Here is a 17998-nt window from a genome sequence, read left to right on the forward strand (position 1 = left end):
GTCCTCTGATCACAGGGTCCGTCTTCCAGAATCCCTCGAGTCATCTCGTTAGCATAAACTCAGGTGTGATCCCAGCATCCCACCAGGAATAAGCACTCATATTCCTGTCCCTCGAGAAATACCAAAGATGAGAGGTCACCTTCCAGGACCCAGGACAAGGACCAAACTCTTTATTATACAGCGCTGACTCTAAATGCCCTGTTTTCACTACAGATCTGTCCAGCTGGAGCAGCCTGTCTGCTTAGGATAGAGAGGCATGGTCTGGAGTGTGTGGCAGGCTGGGGGCCTTGGGGAGGTCAGGCTGGCCAGGGGAAGGCTGACAGGGGACGATGGAGTGGGACAGGTAGCAGAATCCCTCCTTCAAATCTCCTGAAGGGTATCATGGGGCTGGGGTGCTGGACTAGGGTGGGTGAGGCTGCCGGGAGAGGTAATGAGCTCCCCGTCATGGGGGTGGCCAAGCAGTGGCACGGAGACCCGGCCTAGAAGGGAGGCCAAAGGCCAGACTCTCAGGGCACCCCCCCACCCCCCCTGCCCAAGTCAGGTGACCAGTGGATGAGGACTTGGTTCCTCTCTGGCAGCAGGATCTGGGTATCCGGAGAGGCGGCCGGGTGAGGGGGCGCGGGCCTTGATGGAGCCCTGCCCCTTCCTGCTGTGTGGCCTCGGGCACCTTACTCACCTTGTCAGTGCCTGTCTCCTCATCCTGTAAATGGGGCGGTGGAAACAGTACCCGCCTCCAGCATGCGGAGAGGGCTCCACGACATCCGGGAAGGGCTTTGTGGGGTCTCAAGATACAGACGTGAGTGCAAAGCGGGGGTCGGTCCCCGAGGCCCTGACTCCGAGTGCCACGGCAGTTCTCAGGTGTCCCCCAGAAACCCCGGACTTTCCCTGCCCCTCCGAGATCTTGCCACATGGTCAGCCCCGGCTGCTTCTCTGTGCTTAAAACTGACCCCGTGGGAAGCGTCCCGGAACCGAGTGACGGCGTCCCCTCCATTTGGTCTGGGTCAGGCCGTCCTCCCTCTGGACTGGATCCTCAGAGCCCAGCACAGCCCCCCCCGATCTCAGGCGTGGGTCCTCAGGACAGGTGCAGGGGCTTGGGGGGCGCGGGGGGAAGGGACGGGGACCCCGGACCTGGGCTGTCCAGAGCTGGGAGGGCCTGTTGCTCAGCTGTGTAGACGGAGCCTCCGGTGCAGAATGGGGTTGTACAAGGAGGGCCAGAGGGGCCTCAGTAACTGCCCTGCTGTGGTGTTTTCCAGGCCCGAGCTGCTCACCGAGGGAGTCAAAGAGCCCATCACGGACAGCCAAGGTACCCCACGCAGGGTCACGGGCTGAGACACTAGCCGGGTGCGGGAGGGGTCCCAGCTCTGTGCCCCATTCCTCATCCTTCCTCTACGCTGGTCCTACCTCCCCTAGCATCCCCCACCGCCCTCCCTGTCAGGTTCCCCACCCCCCGGAGATACCACCTCTGTCCCGGGGTCCCAGGAGCTGGCTGCTCACCCTGGCTTCTCTCCCCTCCTCCCCCGCCCCCAGAGAGGGATTCCGGGGACCCTCTTGTGGACGAGAGCCTGAAGAGACAGGGTTTCCAAGGTAAGGTTGCAGCTCAGGATGGGGTCAGCTGTCCCAGTGCCATGACCTTGACCTGGCTTGGGTTTGGAGGGCCAGGCTGTGGGTGGGAGGGGCTGGCCCCCGACATCAGGGCCTGGGGGTCTGCGTGAGGCTGGCTGGCAGGTGGAGCAGGAAGAAGAGGCTCCATAAGGGTGTGGGGGGCAGCAGGGTACAGGGGCCCGCCCTCTCCGTGTCAGGCAGTCAGCTGTCTTCTCAATGCCTGAAGCCAAAGGAGGGCGAGGGCCCCAAGGGCCAGGAGGTTCTGTGGAGGAGGAGAACCGTGGCTGGGCCAGGAAGGGCCGAGAGGCAGTGAGCAGGGAGAAAGCTGGATGGAAGGTAGGAGAAGCTTGAACCAATGCAAGTGGCTTGGCAGGCAGGAGAGACAGAAGCAGGAAGTCCCACATGCGTGTGGGGACAGCTCCAGGGTGTGGCTGTGAGTCCCCGAGGCCGGTTGTTCCCCAGGTGGCCCTTGGCTGGTCCCTGTGGCTCTGAGCGGAGAGAGAGAGAGAGAGAGGTCAGCGAGACCAGCGACAGGATGGGCCAGCCCAGGGAGTGGGGCGCCCAGAGATAGGACCCAGATCCCGGAGGGGGCTGCTCCCTGCCCCATCTCTCTCTCTCTCTCTCCCCCGGGTAGCTGGAACTGGCTACAATGAGGTGTCCTCACAGCGCTCAGCCCACCCATGGCTCCTCATGCGCAGCCTCACAGCAGACGGGGGTCCTCACCACGCCCCCCACCCCCAGCCGCCTAGAGGTCCATTCCCTCCCTCCTTCCCTCACCTTTCTCTCTCCCCAGGCAGTGCCAGGCTGCAGTCTCTCGGGGTCAGGGGCCCATCTGGGGTCCCCACGGCATGGGTTGGCACGTGGACTCTTTCACTGACGCCCCCCAGCTGAGGGACTGACCAGGGGTGGCCCTCCCCACCGGCCCCACCAAAGCCCCAGAACCTGCTCCCCCTCGTGGGGCCTCTCACCGCCTGGGCTGATTGACTGCTTGGGTGGTTTTCAAATGTCAACAATTAATTTCCCACTCATGGCTGTTGTCACAACCGCGTGGGTCCTTCCAGAAAAACATACATCTCCACCTGGATGTTCCTTCTGAAGGACTCTGAGGGTCCCACTCTGAGGATCTGATAATTGCCAGAGAAGGAGCTCCCCATCATCAGAAAATCATATTCCTCAAAAGTCCCCAAGTGCCTTTTAATTTAACAGCCCCAATCCATAATTGTTTTTCACTTGGCAGAAAATTATGACGCTAGACTCTCGCGCATCGACATCGCCAACACGCTGAGAGAGCAAGTCCAGGATCTGTTCAATAAGAAATACGGTGAGCCCCGGGGCACCCAGGCGGGAGGGCAGCCCGGCTGCCATGGGAAGGGAGGCGGGAGCTTCCTACTCGTAGCCGTGGTCATTTCCGGGAAAACCACTCCCTCACGTTCGGACATTGCTTGAGCACCTACTATGTGCCAGACTCTGGGGATAAAGAATTGAAGGGAAAAGGGACCCTGTCCTGTTGGGCCCTGTAGACCAGCGAGGTGAGACAGACATTCAATAACTACACCAAGTCTAGTAACGACGAGGGCCCGTTCCATGATTTCGCAGGAAAAGAGCAAGCTGCTCAAGAGAGAATAACTTGGATCGGGAGCCAGGGAGGCCTCTTTAAAGAAAGAAGTTCATCTCACAGAGAAGGAAGGGCAGGCCGGCCGAGGCAAGAGCACGTGTAAAGGCCCTGAGGCTTGTCCTAGGAACGAACAGGAAGCTGAAGTGGGGAAGTGGGGCTGGAGGGGAGGGGCCCTGGAGAGGTGGCTGGGACACAACCCCGTCACCTAGGGCCTTCAAAGGAACCATGGTCTCGCTTTTGTATTTTGTTGGGAGGACTCAAGGGACAGAAGGCACTCTGTAGTTTTAAAGTATCTTCCTGGCTGCCCACGAGGAAGGTGAACGGGTGCAAGAGGGCAGGGCTGGGCGACCAGCTCGGAACCGGAGTGATGACAGGCTGGCCGGGCCCTGGCAGGGATGCTGGAGGAAGGTGGATGGAATGGAGCTGAGCTGCAGAGGTAGAGTCGGGAGGTGCCTAGTTGGTGGGGAACAGGGAGGCGAGGGGAGAGGGGAGGCATCCCGTTGAGTCTGGCTTGAGGAAAACAAGCTCGTGCAGTTAAGGTGCTTCATGGCGTCAAGTAACAAAAACAAACAGGCTCCTGACTCAGTTCCTATGACCACAGACCAGATCAGCCTGCACCGAGCCGCCTAAAGTAACAATGGCCTTTGTTCTTGTGGTGTCCGTGAGTCAGGAGTCTGGGAGCGGCTCAGGGGGTGGCTCGCCTTCGGAGTCTGTCCTGGGGTTGTAGTCAGAAGGTGGCTGAAGCTGGAGTCACCTCCTGTGTGTGACCCCTGGGCCGGGGACCCAGCTGGTGCTGGAATGGCTCTGTCCCTGTTTCTGTGCCTTCTCCCCACGTGGACTCTCCGGTGTAGTGACCCCATGGTGGCTGGATTTGCCAGCCAGGTGGAAGCCGTCACCTTTTGTGTCCCAGCCTCAGAGCCTCTGCCATACTCTGTTGGTCGAGGTAATTATGAAGTCCCGCCCAGGTTCAAGGGGAGGGGACACAGGGCCCCAGTTCTCTGTGAGGGAGTGTCGACGTGACGCTAAGAGGAGTGTGTGGGATGGGAGGAATGTTGGTGCAGCTGTCTCTGGACAGTATCATGGGCCACAGCTCACAGCCTGGGAAATCCAGCAGGAGAGCAGCCTTCAGGATCAACTGGATCCAGCAGTTCAGAGCTAATCCTTGGTGTCTTTCTACCATGTTGGCATCAGTCTCAAGCTGGCTTCCCACCACAGCAGGTTGAGACATCCCACCTGCACCTTGAGGAGGGAAGGAGAGGGCTGGCTCTTTCGAGGCCTTTCTCCAGAGAGCCAGGGGTTTCTTTTGTAGAATTCCCTGAGCCCCCCCCCTTGTTTCTCATTGGTCCCCACTGAGTCACATGTCCATTCCTCACTCAATCCCTGCGGCAGGGAAACACCACATGCTCACTGGGTGATGGGGACCTATCACTGTGACAAGGGAGAGAGGGGGGATGGAGCACATGGGCTCACAGACAGGCAGACACCCACCCCAAACTGTCAGCTAGAGAGAAGGGGCAGCGCCCTCACCAAGGAGGGGTAGCTTGAGGGGGAGAGGATGGGTGCCATCTTGGATGTGTTGAGTTTGAGGGCTGAGTAGAGATGACCCATAGGCAAGTGGGGATCCAGTTTGCTGTTCAGGAGAAGTGTCTGGATTGGATGTAAAACTTAGGCCAGGAGGGTAGAGGAGCAAAAAAGAGGACCCAGACCAAAGGCCAAGGAGCCCTGGTGTTTAGAGGTCAGGTCCAGGCGGCAGCATGGGGTCACGGACATCAAGGGGAGTGCTTCAGGGAGGGGAGCATGGACATCTGTGCCAAACTCTGTCGAGAGAAGCGCAGGTGTCTACTGGATTTGGCTACGTGGAGGCCATCGGTCATTGTAGCAAGGGCCGTTTGGGAGGTGAGGATCTCTTAGCCATCACATATAACCTAGTCAGCAGCACGGTCAGGATAAAGAATTAAAAACAGGCAAATCCGTCAAGTCAGAGTCGATGAGGGGCCACCAGGGCTCGGGGAGGCGGGACGGGGAGAGACTGCAGATGGCCACAGGGTTTCTTCCCAGAGTGATGAACGTGTCCTGGAACTAGCTCGTGGTGAGAATGTCACAACCTCGTGTGTACACTAAAAACGCTTGGATTGTTTTAAAATGGTTGGCTTTATGGTATGGAAATTTTATCTCAATGAAAAGAACCAACACAAAAACAGGCAGGAACAATGGTCAGGGGTCATAGGAAGCCACTGAGATTCTGTACATGGGGGATGCAGATGACAAATCAGGCTCTGAGTTCCCTGGGAGCCAGAGCAAAAAGGGAAATGAGTCCAGTTATACCAGTCCCAGTATCCTTGAGATAAAAGTTAGTTTCTTGCACAGAGAGGGTTCCAGCTGTTCTTCCTCGAGCTGAGACGTGCAGAGATTTCTGCATCGTGTCTTCATAAAGGGACGCCCTGCAATGCAGGGGATGACGCTCTCAGTGGGCCCCTTGGAGGGATCGCAGTGAGCTCCTTCCCTCTGTCCAGGAGGGACCCCAAATGCAGTCTGCCCTCAGGCCAGGCAGGTCCCAAACCAGGGTGAGGCAGAGCCCTGGGGGCCTGATGGAGGGTCAGGCGTTGTAGGGAAGGGCCAGCCATGGCCACAAGTCCCATCCTCCATGTGGGCCTGCAGAATCTCAGGCTGAGAGGCCGAGGAACCTGAGCCGCTACCCTCTCCCCTGTGGCTGAAGCCCCGCGTGCCCTGCCCATTCCTCTGCCCCGCCCGGACACTCGGTACCCCTGCATGACCCACTCCCTAACTCCTAGCCCCCCACCAATTGTGCCTTCCCACGGGGCTACACGCCAGCCCCCATACCCCCCCCAACGCACACGCCTTCCCATCACACTCGCACCCCGTGTCCACACACCGGCCCTGCTCTGGCTCCTTCCGACCCGTCCTCCATCCCTCCTCCATAGGAGAAGCCCTGGGCATCAAGTACCCCGTCCAGGTCCCCTACAAGCGGATCAAGAGTAACCCCGGCTCGGTGATCATTGAGGGGCTTCCCCCAGGAATCCCATTTCGAAAGCCCTGCACCTTTGGCTCCCAGAACCTGGAGAGGATCCTCGCAGTGGCTGACAAGATCAAGTTCACGGTCACCAGGTACTCAGGGGACGGGTGAGGAGGCCAGACTAGCATGCGCGGGGCCCTTGGCCTTGCCTTTGATCTGGTCCCGCCTTGTTCTGCTCTCCAGTGCCATCCTCGGTCCCCGGGGCGGGGGGCGGGGGGCGGTGTGCAGAAGGGTGACTGCAGGCTGGCCAGGGTGCAGGGAACCCCACATCAGCCACCACAGCAGAGGGGTGGCCTTCCCGTCACCTCACTGCCCTCCCATCCCAGCCCTTTGGGAGAGGCGGTCAGCCCACTTCAGAGGGGAGGACACGGAGACAGGTGATTTGCCCGGGGTCACAGAGCCAGCCAGGGCAGGGCCAGCAGGAGGCCCTGGTCACCCCCCCCGCACAGCACACTGCCACATCATCACCGTGTCCGGCCCGAGCAGTGACTCCCGGGCAGCTTGTTCAGATGCCATTCTGAGGCAGCCGGTGTGGGGTGGTCCCCAGACATTGCTGAGGAGCTCCCAGGTCCCCCTTCTGACACTCCTATCTCTCTTTCTCTTTCAGGCCTTTTCAAGGACTCATCCCAAAGCCTGGTAAGAGGCACTGGCTGTGGCGGGGGGGGCCGCTTGGCATGGGAGGCCGGCTGCCGTGCTGGGGGCCAGAGGCCGGAGCCCAGCTTACTGTGGGACACCAGGCCCTGCCCTTCTGTTCTCCCACCTCCTCTGGGCACCAGCCCCAGGTGGGAGGAGGAAGGCCACACTGGAACCTCGGGCCGAGAAAAGGGGGGCGGGGAGGGCACGGGTTGACTCATGTGCTGTACCTGGCCAGGGTTCAGGAGGGCGGGGGCCCGGCCCTCCCCTCCTAATGAAGGGGCCTGGTTGACCTGAGTGTGTGGGCGAGCTCGGTGGCAGGTGGTTCCTAATCACAGAGGGAGGGGTTTCTGCATCAGGCCCACCAAACTTGGGCGGTAAGATGGTGGTAAGTGCTTCCTCAGCCTTAGATGGCAAGCTGCCTCTCCTGACGTCCGTCTCCTCCATGGGCTGTGTCCGGGCCCTCCCAAACCCTGAAGGAGAGGGGCGCCTGGCCGGCCCGGGCCCCATCCCAGGGGATGCTGAGGGAGAGCAGAAACACAGTGAGGCGGTCTATGTGCTCCCAGCCCCTCCTTCCAGAAGGAAGGGACCCCGTGGGGGCCTGAGCATGCAGCTGCTCGGGGGGCAGGCACAGTCATTAATGAGCTTGGGAAGCAGGAAAGGAAATCAGTTCTGATACCTGACGTGCGCTACCAGGTCAGCGCTTTGCACTGTGACCTTTTCCTGTCTCCTTTTTACGGAGGAGGAAACTGAGGCCGAGGGAACATCAGTGACTCCCCGGATGCCCTACCCCTAGTGAAGGGACTGTTGGCTCCAAAGCCTGGCTTCCCTGCAGGGAGGCCCAGTGATCCGGGTGGTATGTGACGCAGAGCGGTTACGTACCTTTGCGGAGGAACACTGCGGGGCAGAGGGTCGGCCAGCAACCTTCCCACAGACCCCAGGGCTTCCGGGCCCTTCTGCCGACAAGGGCTTGCCCTCCGGCCCGGGGAGCTCGGCTGCCCATTGGCGGTTAGAGCAGCTTCCTGACGTCTCCAGGCCAGTCTGCCTGTCCACCCACCCTTCGGCCTGTGCTTTGGCTCTTCTGTGCGCAGAGAGAGCCCTGGGAAATGCTTTCTCTGCCCACGTGGTGTGGAAGAGGGTGGCAGGCTGCCTGGAAGAGGAGATGGGAAAGTAGCCCTTGGCCCAGCCCTCGGGGGGGCCTGCGAACGCCTTTCCAGGCATTGGCTTCCCAGGCTGGGTGGCCCCCGGGAGGGGCCGGGACAGACGGGCCGGCCGGCCAGCTCCGTGCTTACTCAAGGCACTTGTCACACCGCGCTGGGAAGGTGTCCAGGCTCGCGGGGGCCTCCGAGAGTTCACGAGAGGTCACAGCCTGTCCCCAGGCCCTCCAGCAGACAATCACCAAAGCCTGACGCAGGCCAGCTCCTGGGGTCCCCAGGTGAATTGAAGTTGGAGCTCAGGTGTCTGGGGGAGGTGGGACGTTAGCAGGTGCCGTAGTCTGGAGGAAGGTGGGCTGAACCAGACGCAGGTGCCCTGGGCGTATGGATGGCAGGGGTGGCAGATAATCTGATTTGGGTTGGGGGTCGGTGGCAGCACGTCGGCCGTGGGAAAGCACAAGCTGCTGCTCAGACAGACCTGGGTTCAAATCCCTGCATCCCCCCCACCGCCCCTTACTATCCATGTGACTCTGGGCTCATTATTTCACATCCCCAAGCCTCTACTTGCTCATCTGTGTGATGGAGAAACGCATACCTGCCTCCCTCGGTGATCGGAACTGGAAAAACGGTGGGCAGTGACGGGCGGGCTGTGGAGGACTGTTTCTCCCCTGCTATCCTGGGGGGGCTTCATTCTGACGCTTGGGTGAGACGTTTGTGAATCCTTCAGCCCTGGACCGGCTGTGATGGGAAGTGCTCAGCCAGTGGGGGCGGCGGTGGTTATTCCTGGGGCTTGGGAAGGCTTCCCGGAGGAAGTGGCATTGAGCCGGGTCTCTGAGATGAGCACAACAGTGTGTGGTACTGAGGCAGGGCCCAGCCTAAGTGAAGGCACAGACGGAGGGGCCATCAGAGCACGTGGCTGGGGCAGGGGTAGGGGGTGAAACCAGCTTGGCCATGTCATGGCAAAGACACAGGCCTTATCCTGGGCACAGCGGGGCCTTCAGGACACTTCCCTAGTTCTTTCGTCCTCTTCCAGAAATACGGAATGGAAACTCAGAAGCACAAGACATGTAAAATTGAACCAGATTTCTACCGAAAGCCCACATTGCATAGTGGGAGAATCTGAGTCCCATTTTCCTCCCCTTTTCCCTGGGCTCATGTCCAGGTTCCAGAAGGCTTCATAGTGCCAAGGAGTTAGGGTCAGGGGGCCCACCAAGTCTTGAATATCATGTGTCCACATTGGTACCCACAAGACGTCCATGCAGATGGTTGGAGAGATGCCCCTTGCTCCTCCCCGTTGAGGCTTCCCCAGGGCCTGGAACCTTCTAAGAAGCCCATCCATGTAGCCACTTCCATACTGCGGAAGGTTTGAGCATGAGCAGACCAGTGACTGGGGAAGGCCTGGTCAGTGGGTGGTACAGGGTGGGAGGGCAGATGGGGGTGTGGTGGGGAGGTGCAGGGGCGTGAGGCTTGGGAAGAAGGGGGCTTCCCTGGAAGGGGAGGCCTGTTAAGGATGGCTCTGAGATTTTCTAGGTGATTTATCGAAGGCTCCCATAGAAGCCTTTGCTAAGAGAACCATCTGAGAAAGTGAATGCTAAAGAAAATTACGCTTTGAAGATAAATCGGTCGTTAAACCTGGGTCTTTCACGATGCTTCCTAGAATCGTGGGCCAGGCCAGAGTGGGGAGACGGTATGGCCATTCCTGAGCCAGCTTTGTTCTGGGTCAAAAGAGACGATCCCGGGGCCTTTAGCGTTGTCCCTCTGGGTACATCACGTCCGCCCTCAGGGCCTCAGTTTCCCCCCAGGCGCCTGGCTAATGATGGACTTGGACCGAGTCTCAGAGGACAGTGGGTGGGATTTGGGGCCTCTGGTCCGGGGACCTGTGGGCCAGCGGCTTGACAGATCCCTAGGGGGTTGGAATGCTGGCTGGAGGGGTCCTGGTGGGGGGACCTGGGGCTGCAGAGGGATGGTGGCCAGGCCCTCCACTCGTACCAGCGTGAACTCCAATCCTGCCTTCAGTGGGCCCAGGTGACCCAGATGTGACCTCAGGAGCCCTAGCGAGTGAGGCCCAGGAGAGGTCCACGCCGTTGGAGCTGCCGTGTTAAAGCAGAGAGGCCGGGCCGGGGGGACAGGGAGGCAGGTGCCTGGGGACAGCGCTAAGAGTCCCTCAGAGTCCCTCAAAGCCCCAGACATCCTGCTCTTGGGCACAGATGTGCACCAGGGGCCACAGGCCACAGTTCCGCAAACACGAGCACAGTGGTCGTGTTTGCTATGGAGGGGGGTCTGGGTGAGCCTAGCACCAACTCAAGGCACTCTCCCCAAACCCAGAGGGGCCCACAGCTATGAACACCCAGCACAGCAATGCAGGCTGTTCGGGGTAATGCTGGTTGTGGTGACACAGGAAGGAGAGGCCCTCCACCTGGGCGGCTGGGGTAGTAACAACCACAGAACATTCTAGTAGGTCATAAAAACCTGAAGGGAAATGCAGATACGTGCCCATGCTGGAAATTTGGAAAACACAGAAATCTAAGTGCCCAGATGGCTGTCCGTTTTTAGGATGATACATTTCTTCCAGATTTTCCCCCAAGCTTATTAACTTTACATCTTGCTGTTGTTCTTTCTATAAATTTACATGCATACACGCTGAAAACATAAGCATTTTCTGATGTTTTTTAAATGCCTTATGACATTCCCTCATCAGGCTGTTATCATAGTTGTGCAACTGTCCTGTCCCCCAACCGTGGACATTGGACAACTGCCCACACCGTGGACACCTAACCTCTACATCGTGTTTATGATCTGCCGGTCACAAAGCCTTCCCATAGCAGCGCACGGTATCTCCCCCAATAACCAATCTTACAGGAAGAAACTGAGTTTCAGAGAGGTTAAGAAACTCACTGAAGGTCACACAGCTTGTGCCCGTGCCTCCCCAAGCTTTCATCCACACTGGGTCGCTCTTTGCTCCCCCTTCTGGCTGCCGGCATCTCTAACATGGGCCCTGCCTCTCTCACCCTTTAGGCTCACAGTTAATCCTTTGGGTTTATGTATATGCACAACAAAAATATATTGTCAGAAAAGTGTGCGGCTCTTGATCTCGGGGTTGTGAATTTGAGCCCCACGTTGGGTGTAGAGATTACTTTAAAAAAATTATATATAAGAGCGTTTGCATGGCTCACGCGGTTAAGTGTCTGCCTTCGTCTCAGGTCGTGATCTCAGGGTCCTGGGATGGAGCCCCGCATCACGCTCCCTGCTCAGCAGGGAGTCTGCTTCTCCCTCTCCTGCTCCTTCCCCCATTTGTGCGCCCTCTCTCTCTCTCTCTCTCTCTCTCTCTCTCTCTCAAATAAATTTAAATATATATATGTATATATATATATGTATGTATATATATACATACATATATATATTTTGCCTGTTTTATGGCAAGCAGAATCTAGGAATACAAAGTAGACAAAAAATCTCTACCCTCATGGAGCTTATTTTCTAATGAGGGAGATAAATAAGATAAATAAGGACAAAGAGCAATATATTTGATAGTGACAAGTGCCATGGAGACATACAACACAGATAGGCCTGTCAAAAGGACAATTTCAGATAGGTCAGCAGGAGTTAAGACCTGAAAGAAGTGAGGGTATGAGCCATGTAGAAATCCCAGTCGAAGCATCTAGGGAGGGAGTCAGTGCAAAGGCCCAGGGGCCCTGGACATATTTTGGAAGTAGGGCTAACAGGATTGCTGATGCAGTGAGTGTGGGGTGTGAGCAAAAGAGTTTGTCCTGAGCAGCTAGTGGGCGAGAGGGGTCAGCATCTGAATGTCACCAAATTAGACACCCAAGTGGCCAAGTTGGACAGGCAGATCTATAAATCAGAGCATCTTGCTGGAGACATGCAGGTGGGGGCCATTCCACATGTAGCGTGTTTCAGTCAGGAAGCTGGATCACCGTGGGGATGAGTGTGGACAATTCAGAGGGGTCCAAGGATGAGCCCTGGGCCCTCCTGCATTCGGGTGTTGGAGAGATGGGGAGAGACAGATGGCCAGAAGCCAAGTGAGAAACTCGGAGAGTGGCCACCTGAGCCAGATACTGCGTACAAGGTCAAATACGGGAGGAGACCTGAGACTGGCCTGGCCCACGGGGTTGAGCCACCCCCAGAGGTCATGGGCAGTGGGGTTAGGAGCCATTCCGGGGAGGGGACCCGAGTGGATTAGGAGGGAATGAGAGCAGAGAAATGGGTCGCACCAGGGCCAGGAGAGAGGTGGGGCGGGTCTGCCGACTGAAATGGGATCAGGAGCGGGTTTTAGAGGTAAGAATAGCCACAGCGTGATTTTAGAGAAATGAGTGATGGGGGTGGGGAGGGGCAAGAGGAGGGACACTGCCGCCCCCTCCCCCCAAGAAGCAGGATGGGTGCAAGAGGGGAGCTGAGAGCTGGTGCAGGAGCCCCTGCCAACTCCTCCTAGGGGGACAGGGAGGTGATGGGGCGGGGGCTGTTCCCGTGGGGATGAGAGACTGGTGGAGTCAGGTCCTAGAGGCAAGGGCTAGAAAGATGGAAGGGACAGTCCCATCTATCCTGATGTGGGCTACCATGGAGGGGCCCCCACTGTGGATGACCAAGAGGTTTAGATGTGGCTGGTGGAGGACAGCAGGTCGAGGCATGGAGGGCCAGGGGCTTGGAAGGCATGTCTGCCTGCGGGTTGATCCCCAGGAAATGTGACGGGAGCAGAGTGGGTGTCCCAAGCCCCAGGCACCGTGAGCTCAGTGCCACCTACAGGCAAAGACCAGCCTTTCTCCCCCTGGAGACCTAGCTCCCTGCCAGGAGACCACCTGAATCTGGGGCCAGGGAAAGCTCCCCAGCAAGCTGACCTTCCCCAGGTGGAAAAGGGAGCAGGAATTCCAGGCTGAGGGGGTGGCACCCACAAAGGCAGAGCTGTGTCCATCTCTTGCTGAGCGCCCACACATGCCAGGCCCTGTGTCTCTCACACGGCCTCATGGAGCCCTTCGCAAGCCTGTCAGGTAGACGCCGTGGTCATGCCCATTTCACGGCTGAGCACACTGCGGCTGCAAGAGGCAGCCTGGGTTAGCAGGGGCCCAAATCATACCCAGGTCTGTGCTCTTGAGGAGCCTCAGCGGGGAGTGGTGGGTGGTGGGGGAGGAGGATAGCGAAACAATGAGGCCAGAATTAGAAAAGGCCTGGACCAAAACTTTGCTGGTGACTCAAGCTTTAGCTTGTAGCATTGGAGGTTTTCTTTTTCAGTCAACAAAATGATAGGATCAGATTTGCGTTGTCTTACAATTACCATGGTAACCAGGCTTCCACCCACCAGGGGTGGATTGGAAAAGCAGAACTGGGCCAGTGAGGCCAGGGGAGGGTTGAGGAGGCTGACCCCAGGCGGCCGGCGGCAGGACCCAGAGGAGGTGGGTGGTGCTAGGATCTAGAGGTGGCATCGGTGTGGGAGGGAGGGGAGGGAGGCCAGGCGGAAAGTTCCAGAAGGGTGATGGTGGTACCCAGGCCCCAGGCTGGGTCTCCGGGCCCATGAAACATCCAGGGGCCCATAGCATTAGTGGGACCAGATCGGTGCTTTAGCGCAGGGTGGCGATGGGCCGGGCAGGGCCCGTGGGAAGGTGGCAACTGCCGCCACCCCTCAGACCAGTGTGTCGCCAGCAGAGACGGCCCAGGGGGCACACTGACCTCCAAGGGACCTTGCAGGAAAAGAGTCTGTGAAGGAACAGAGGGAGGCGGAGCCCGAGGAAAAGAGGTGGAGGAATTTGCTGGTAAGAAGAGCTGAGAGTGGGAGCCCTTCTGGGAGACACCAGAGGGATCAAGGCAATAACATTCTAGAACTATTCTCAAATAGCAGTGGGCAAAAAAAGTGCCTTGTTGGGTAGTGAACTCCCCGTCACTGGGGGCATTTGAGTGGAGATCGAGCAGCCACTTCTCAGCAGGAGCCGCCTTTGGCTTAACTGTCACCTGCCTGGAGAAAGGGAACCCTAGCCTTTGAGAACCAGGAAGGGCGCAGAGGGAGGGTCCTCATCCACCTCATCACTTCCCAGTGCCTCCCAGCTCCCTCCTGGGCAAACGCAGTTCCCCCGGGACCCAGGCCCCCCCAACCCCACCCCAGCAGTGCGGCCCTCCCTGCCAGCTCCAGGGGACTCTCCGATGAGCAGCCAGAAGCCAAGAAGCAGGCCCCCCCCCTCCCCACTCCCCACCCCAGAGCAGGGGCTCCGGGTCCCAGAGACAGAGCAGAGCTGCCGACTTCCTGTGTGACTCCAGCAAGTCAGGTTTGCCTGCCTGGGCCTCGGTTTCCCTCCTTGTAAAGCGGGAAGGTCCCATGCCGGGGCCGTCCTGGGGCGCATAGCCAGGGCAGGGAGGGGAGGACCAGGTGGCCCGTCGCGCGCGCGGGAGGTGGCGAGGTCGAGAGGTCGAGAGGCCGGCCAGGAGGAGCGTGGAGGGCCTGGAAGGCCTGGCTTTGCAGCGTGGACTAGACCCTGCAGACCCGGCCTTGGCAAGCTCTTCCGCTGACGTCCCCCGCGGCCGGAGCCCCAGCACCCCTGCAGTTTCCAGGGGGGCCGAAGTTTCCAGGGGGGCGCCCCCCATGCTCTATCTCGGAAGTCCGCACATGGTCTGCTCCCAAAACTCTGCACTTAAGATTAATTTTGACTGAAGGAACCGTGTTCAGTTACGTTCTGCTGAGGAAAAGAAATCATCCCACTTGACCCGCGTCACGCCCCCAGCATCACACCCCCAGCTCGGCCCGACGCCCCGCGTGAGAAGCTCAGCTGTGGGGTGGGCGAAGGGCCTCTCAAGCAGAGGGCTGAGATCCTGTTTGCAGGGGGAGAGGTGGGGGGCACTGCCAGGTCTCTCTGTGGGGGCTCCTGTCACTCAGCAGGTGCTATGCCGAGTGGGCTTCCTGGAGAAGGGGGCCGGCATGGGGCTGCTCTCAGCACAGAATGAGAGGGGAGGGGGCGGCAGTGGTGAGTCCCCTTCGGCCCCCTCAGGAACTGATGCCACTTCTGAGCTGTGTGATCGGGGATAAGTGAACCTCCAGTCTCTAGACCCCTCCAGGTCACACGGAGCGGGGACGCCTCCGCGGTCCCCCTGCCCTCCTCCCTTCAGCCGCCCCGAGGGTCATTTCCTCCTCCCGGTGTGGTCACACACACCCACCTGCTCCTCTGGCCCCGGCGCCCCCGATCTGTGGGCCCTCCCCACCCCCTCTCCACCCTTCCGACGCTGTCCCGCTCTTGAGAGCTCAAAATAAAGCCATCCTTTCTCGAGTTTCTAAAGATACCCCCTTCCAGCGCCAGCCACATGTTTCTTCACTTAATTATCTCTGCTTTTCTTTGTTAATTAGGCTCCAGTAACAGTGTCCCTGCTGCCTTCCCAGGAAATGCTGTGGCATCTGCAGGACGGGGCCCGGAGGCCTTTGTGGGCAGATGCCCAGCCGGGCTGCCAGGCCCCGTGCCATTGGCCCACTGCCTCCTTTCTTCCAGGGAGAGGCTGAACAATGTCATGTTGGGAGGCCCCTACCTTTTCCTGGCCCGTGGGGACCCAGCTGGGTCCCCACAGCCCCATCCCGCCCCTGGGTTGGGTTAGTGGTCCCTAGCCCTGTCCTCCCTGAGCCCTGCTGGTTGGGGAGGGGGACCCTGTGGTTCCTAGAGCTGGGGGGCTCCCCAGAAGGGAGCAGCAGGGCGGGGGGCCTTCAGACTTTTTTGCAACATTCCAGAAAACCACACCGAAACTGGTTCCCCAGCTGGGACCACCCAAGCTCACAGGAACAACCAGCACCTTTATTTGGGCTGGATTGAGATGGGCTCGAAGGGTCACCAGGCCCGGCGTGCGGAACAGAAGTTCTCTCTGGCCAAGAAATGCATCTCTGAGCCGGGGGCGTGGGGGCTAAGTGTGGTTCAGCACATGGGGTTGACTGGGTGGACTCCATCTTTCCAACCTGCTAGGGAGGGGTCTGGGGACAAAAGAGGCCTCGTGGTGGGAGTGGGGAGTAGGGGACAGGCAGCCCTGTCCTGAAGCCCACAGCAGGCATGGGGAGTGGGACATTCCCCTTCGGGAGCTCAGGCACTGCGTACTTCTGGGGTGTCTGTGGAGCCAGGCACTGGGCTGGATGCTGGGCTTTTGCTCAACACCGGTTAAAAAAAAAAACAACAATCCTGTCTCATGGCGCTGACCTCCTGGTGTGAATGCAGAGAGTCATGCACAAAGTGTAAAAGTGTGTCAGATGTGTGCTCGGGAGAAGTGGGAAAGCGGATGGGGGAGGTTGGGGTTATTTTTAGGGGGTTGCAACATGAGCTAGGCGGTGGCCAGGGAGGGCCTTTGGGGTGGTAGAGAGAGAGCCAGGGGGCTAGGGAACAGCAGTGCAGGCAGAGAGAACGACTGCAAAGGCCCTGGGGTCACCTGCCAGGGGTGTCAGAGGAAGCAGGTGGGGGAAGTGGTAGGAGATGAGGTGGAAATGGGGAGAGAAGGCAGATTGTGTGAGGCTGGATGAGAACGTTGACTTTTGGGGCACCTGGGTGGCACAGTCAGTTAAGCGTCTGACTCTTGATTTTGGCTCAGGTCATGATCTCGGCTCGAAGGGTCACATGGGGTTGGCCCGGGTTTCCTGTGGCTGCCCGACCAGATTGCCCCAACATAGTGGCTTAAATCCACACACATATTTTTTTCCCTTTAGAGCTGTAGAGGTAAGAGATCCGAGGTGAGTCTTACCGGGCTGAAGTCAGGGTGTCAACGGGGCAGGTTCCCTCTGGAGGCTCTTGTCTTTCCCAGCTTCTAGAAACCCCCTGCATTCCTCAGCGTGTGGCCTCTCCTCCAGCTTCAAAGCTTTTCACGCTGACTCTGCTTCTGTCGGCCCAACTCCTGCCCTTTGACCTTCTTGCCTCCTTCTTAGAAGGACTCCAGTGATTACATTTAGGGCCCACTTGGCTAACCCAGGATAACCTCCCCATCTCAAGATCTTTACCTTAGTCACACCAGCCAGTGTCTTTCTGTCGTGTCAAGAAACGTAATCACAGGCTCCAGGGACTAGGACGGGGACAGCTTGGGGGTCACGACTCAGCCTGCTCCGGGATTGGAAGCAGCCGCGGTTTCTCTCCTGGGCGTCCAGGAGGGGGACCCCAGAGAAGGAAAGCCCAGAGAGGAGGGCCAGGTTTGAGGGAGCCCTGGAGAGGCTGCTTAGGGACGTGCAAAATCAAAGGTGCTCTGAGAGGCAGTTGGAAATGTGGGTTTGGGGGTTGGGGGCGCAGAGACGCGGAGAGAAACCTGAGGTGTGGACAGGGTTGGAGGACCTGCTCTTTCTTCCCTCCCCCGAGCACGGAAACAAGGTCCTGATACAGTCAGCACGATCATAAGCCTGGGTTTTGGACATCGTGTTCTCGTGCCAGCTAGTTAGACGTCTGGATCTGGGGCCAGTCCCGGCCCCCGCTTACTCGCCGTGTAACCCGGGCCAGGTGGCTGTCTCTCCGTGCCTCAGTTTCCTTGTCTGTATAACGGAGGTAGTCACAGGCCCAGCCACCGAGGGTTGTTGGAAAGATTAAGGGAATGAATCCCTGCGGAGTTGTGAGAACAGTGCCCAGCGCTCAAGAGCTTGGTCTCTCTAACCCTTACTTACGGAGCGTCCGTGGTGTCGGGCATCATGGCAGGCGCTGGGGCTTTAACCGTGCGCACATGGATGAAAGCAGACAGGTCTCGGTCGACAGGGAGCGACCATTCTCGTGTGTTCGGCTGCAGCACGAGCTGCTGTGGTAGAACCACTGGATCGTGTCCTTGAAATCAGCCGCCCACCCCCGGTGATGCAGCAGAGATGCAGCCAAGTGCCCAGGTCTGTCCATCCTTCCCAGGAGGGGCGCTCTTGTCCTGCTCATCAGGCTCAGTGCGTGGCATTCTGTGCCTGGCTGGTCATGGCCACAGTTCAGCCCAGGACCTGGCCGGCCCTGGGTCAGTGACGTCAGTGATGTCTGCCGCGTAGCT

At 58.8% G+C, this 17998-nt stretch overlaps 1 protein-coding gene across 4 annotated transcripts in view; it reads left to right on the plus strand.

Moving 5' to 3' along the window:
- Positions 1 to 17998, plus strand: part of GTF2IRD1 (GTF2I repeat domain containing 1) — a 102565-nt gene that overhangs the window by 69596 nt on the left and 14971 nt on the right. For 3 of the 4 annotated variants that reach the window (XM_034988683.1, XM_034988684.1, XM_034988687.1), the window contains 5 exons: positions 1254 to 1303; positions 1528 to 1584; positions 2840 to 2923; positions 6160 to 6343; positions 6859 to 6887. In XM_034988683.1, the coding sequence (XP_034844574.1) occupies positions 1254 to 1303; positions 1528 to 1584; positions 2840 to 2923; positions 6160 to 6343; positions 6859 to 6887 (404 nt within the window). The remainder of the gene's footprint in view (positions 1 to 1253; positions 1304 to 1527; positions 1585 to 2839; positions 2924 to 6159; positions 6344 to 6858; positions 6888 to 17998) is intronic. The other variant, XM_034988685.1, reaches the window with a different exon arrangement.

Source organism: Mirounga leonina, unplaced genomic scaffold, assembly GCF_011800145.1.
Source record: "Mirounga leonina isolate KUSES-001 unplaced genomic scaffold, KU_Mleo_1.0 Mir_454, whole genome shotgun sequence".
Classification (NCBI taxonomy): Eukaryota; Metazoa; Chordata; class Mammalia; order Carnivora; family Phocidae; genus Mirounga; species Mirounga leonina.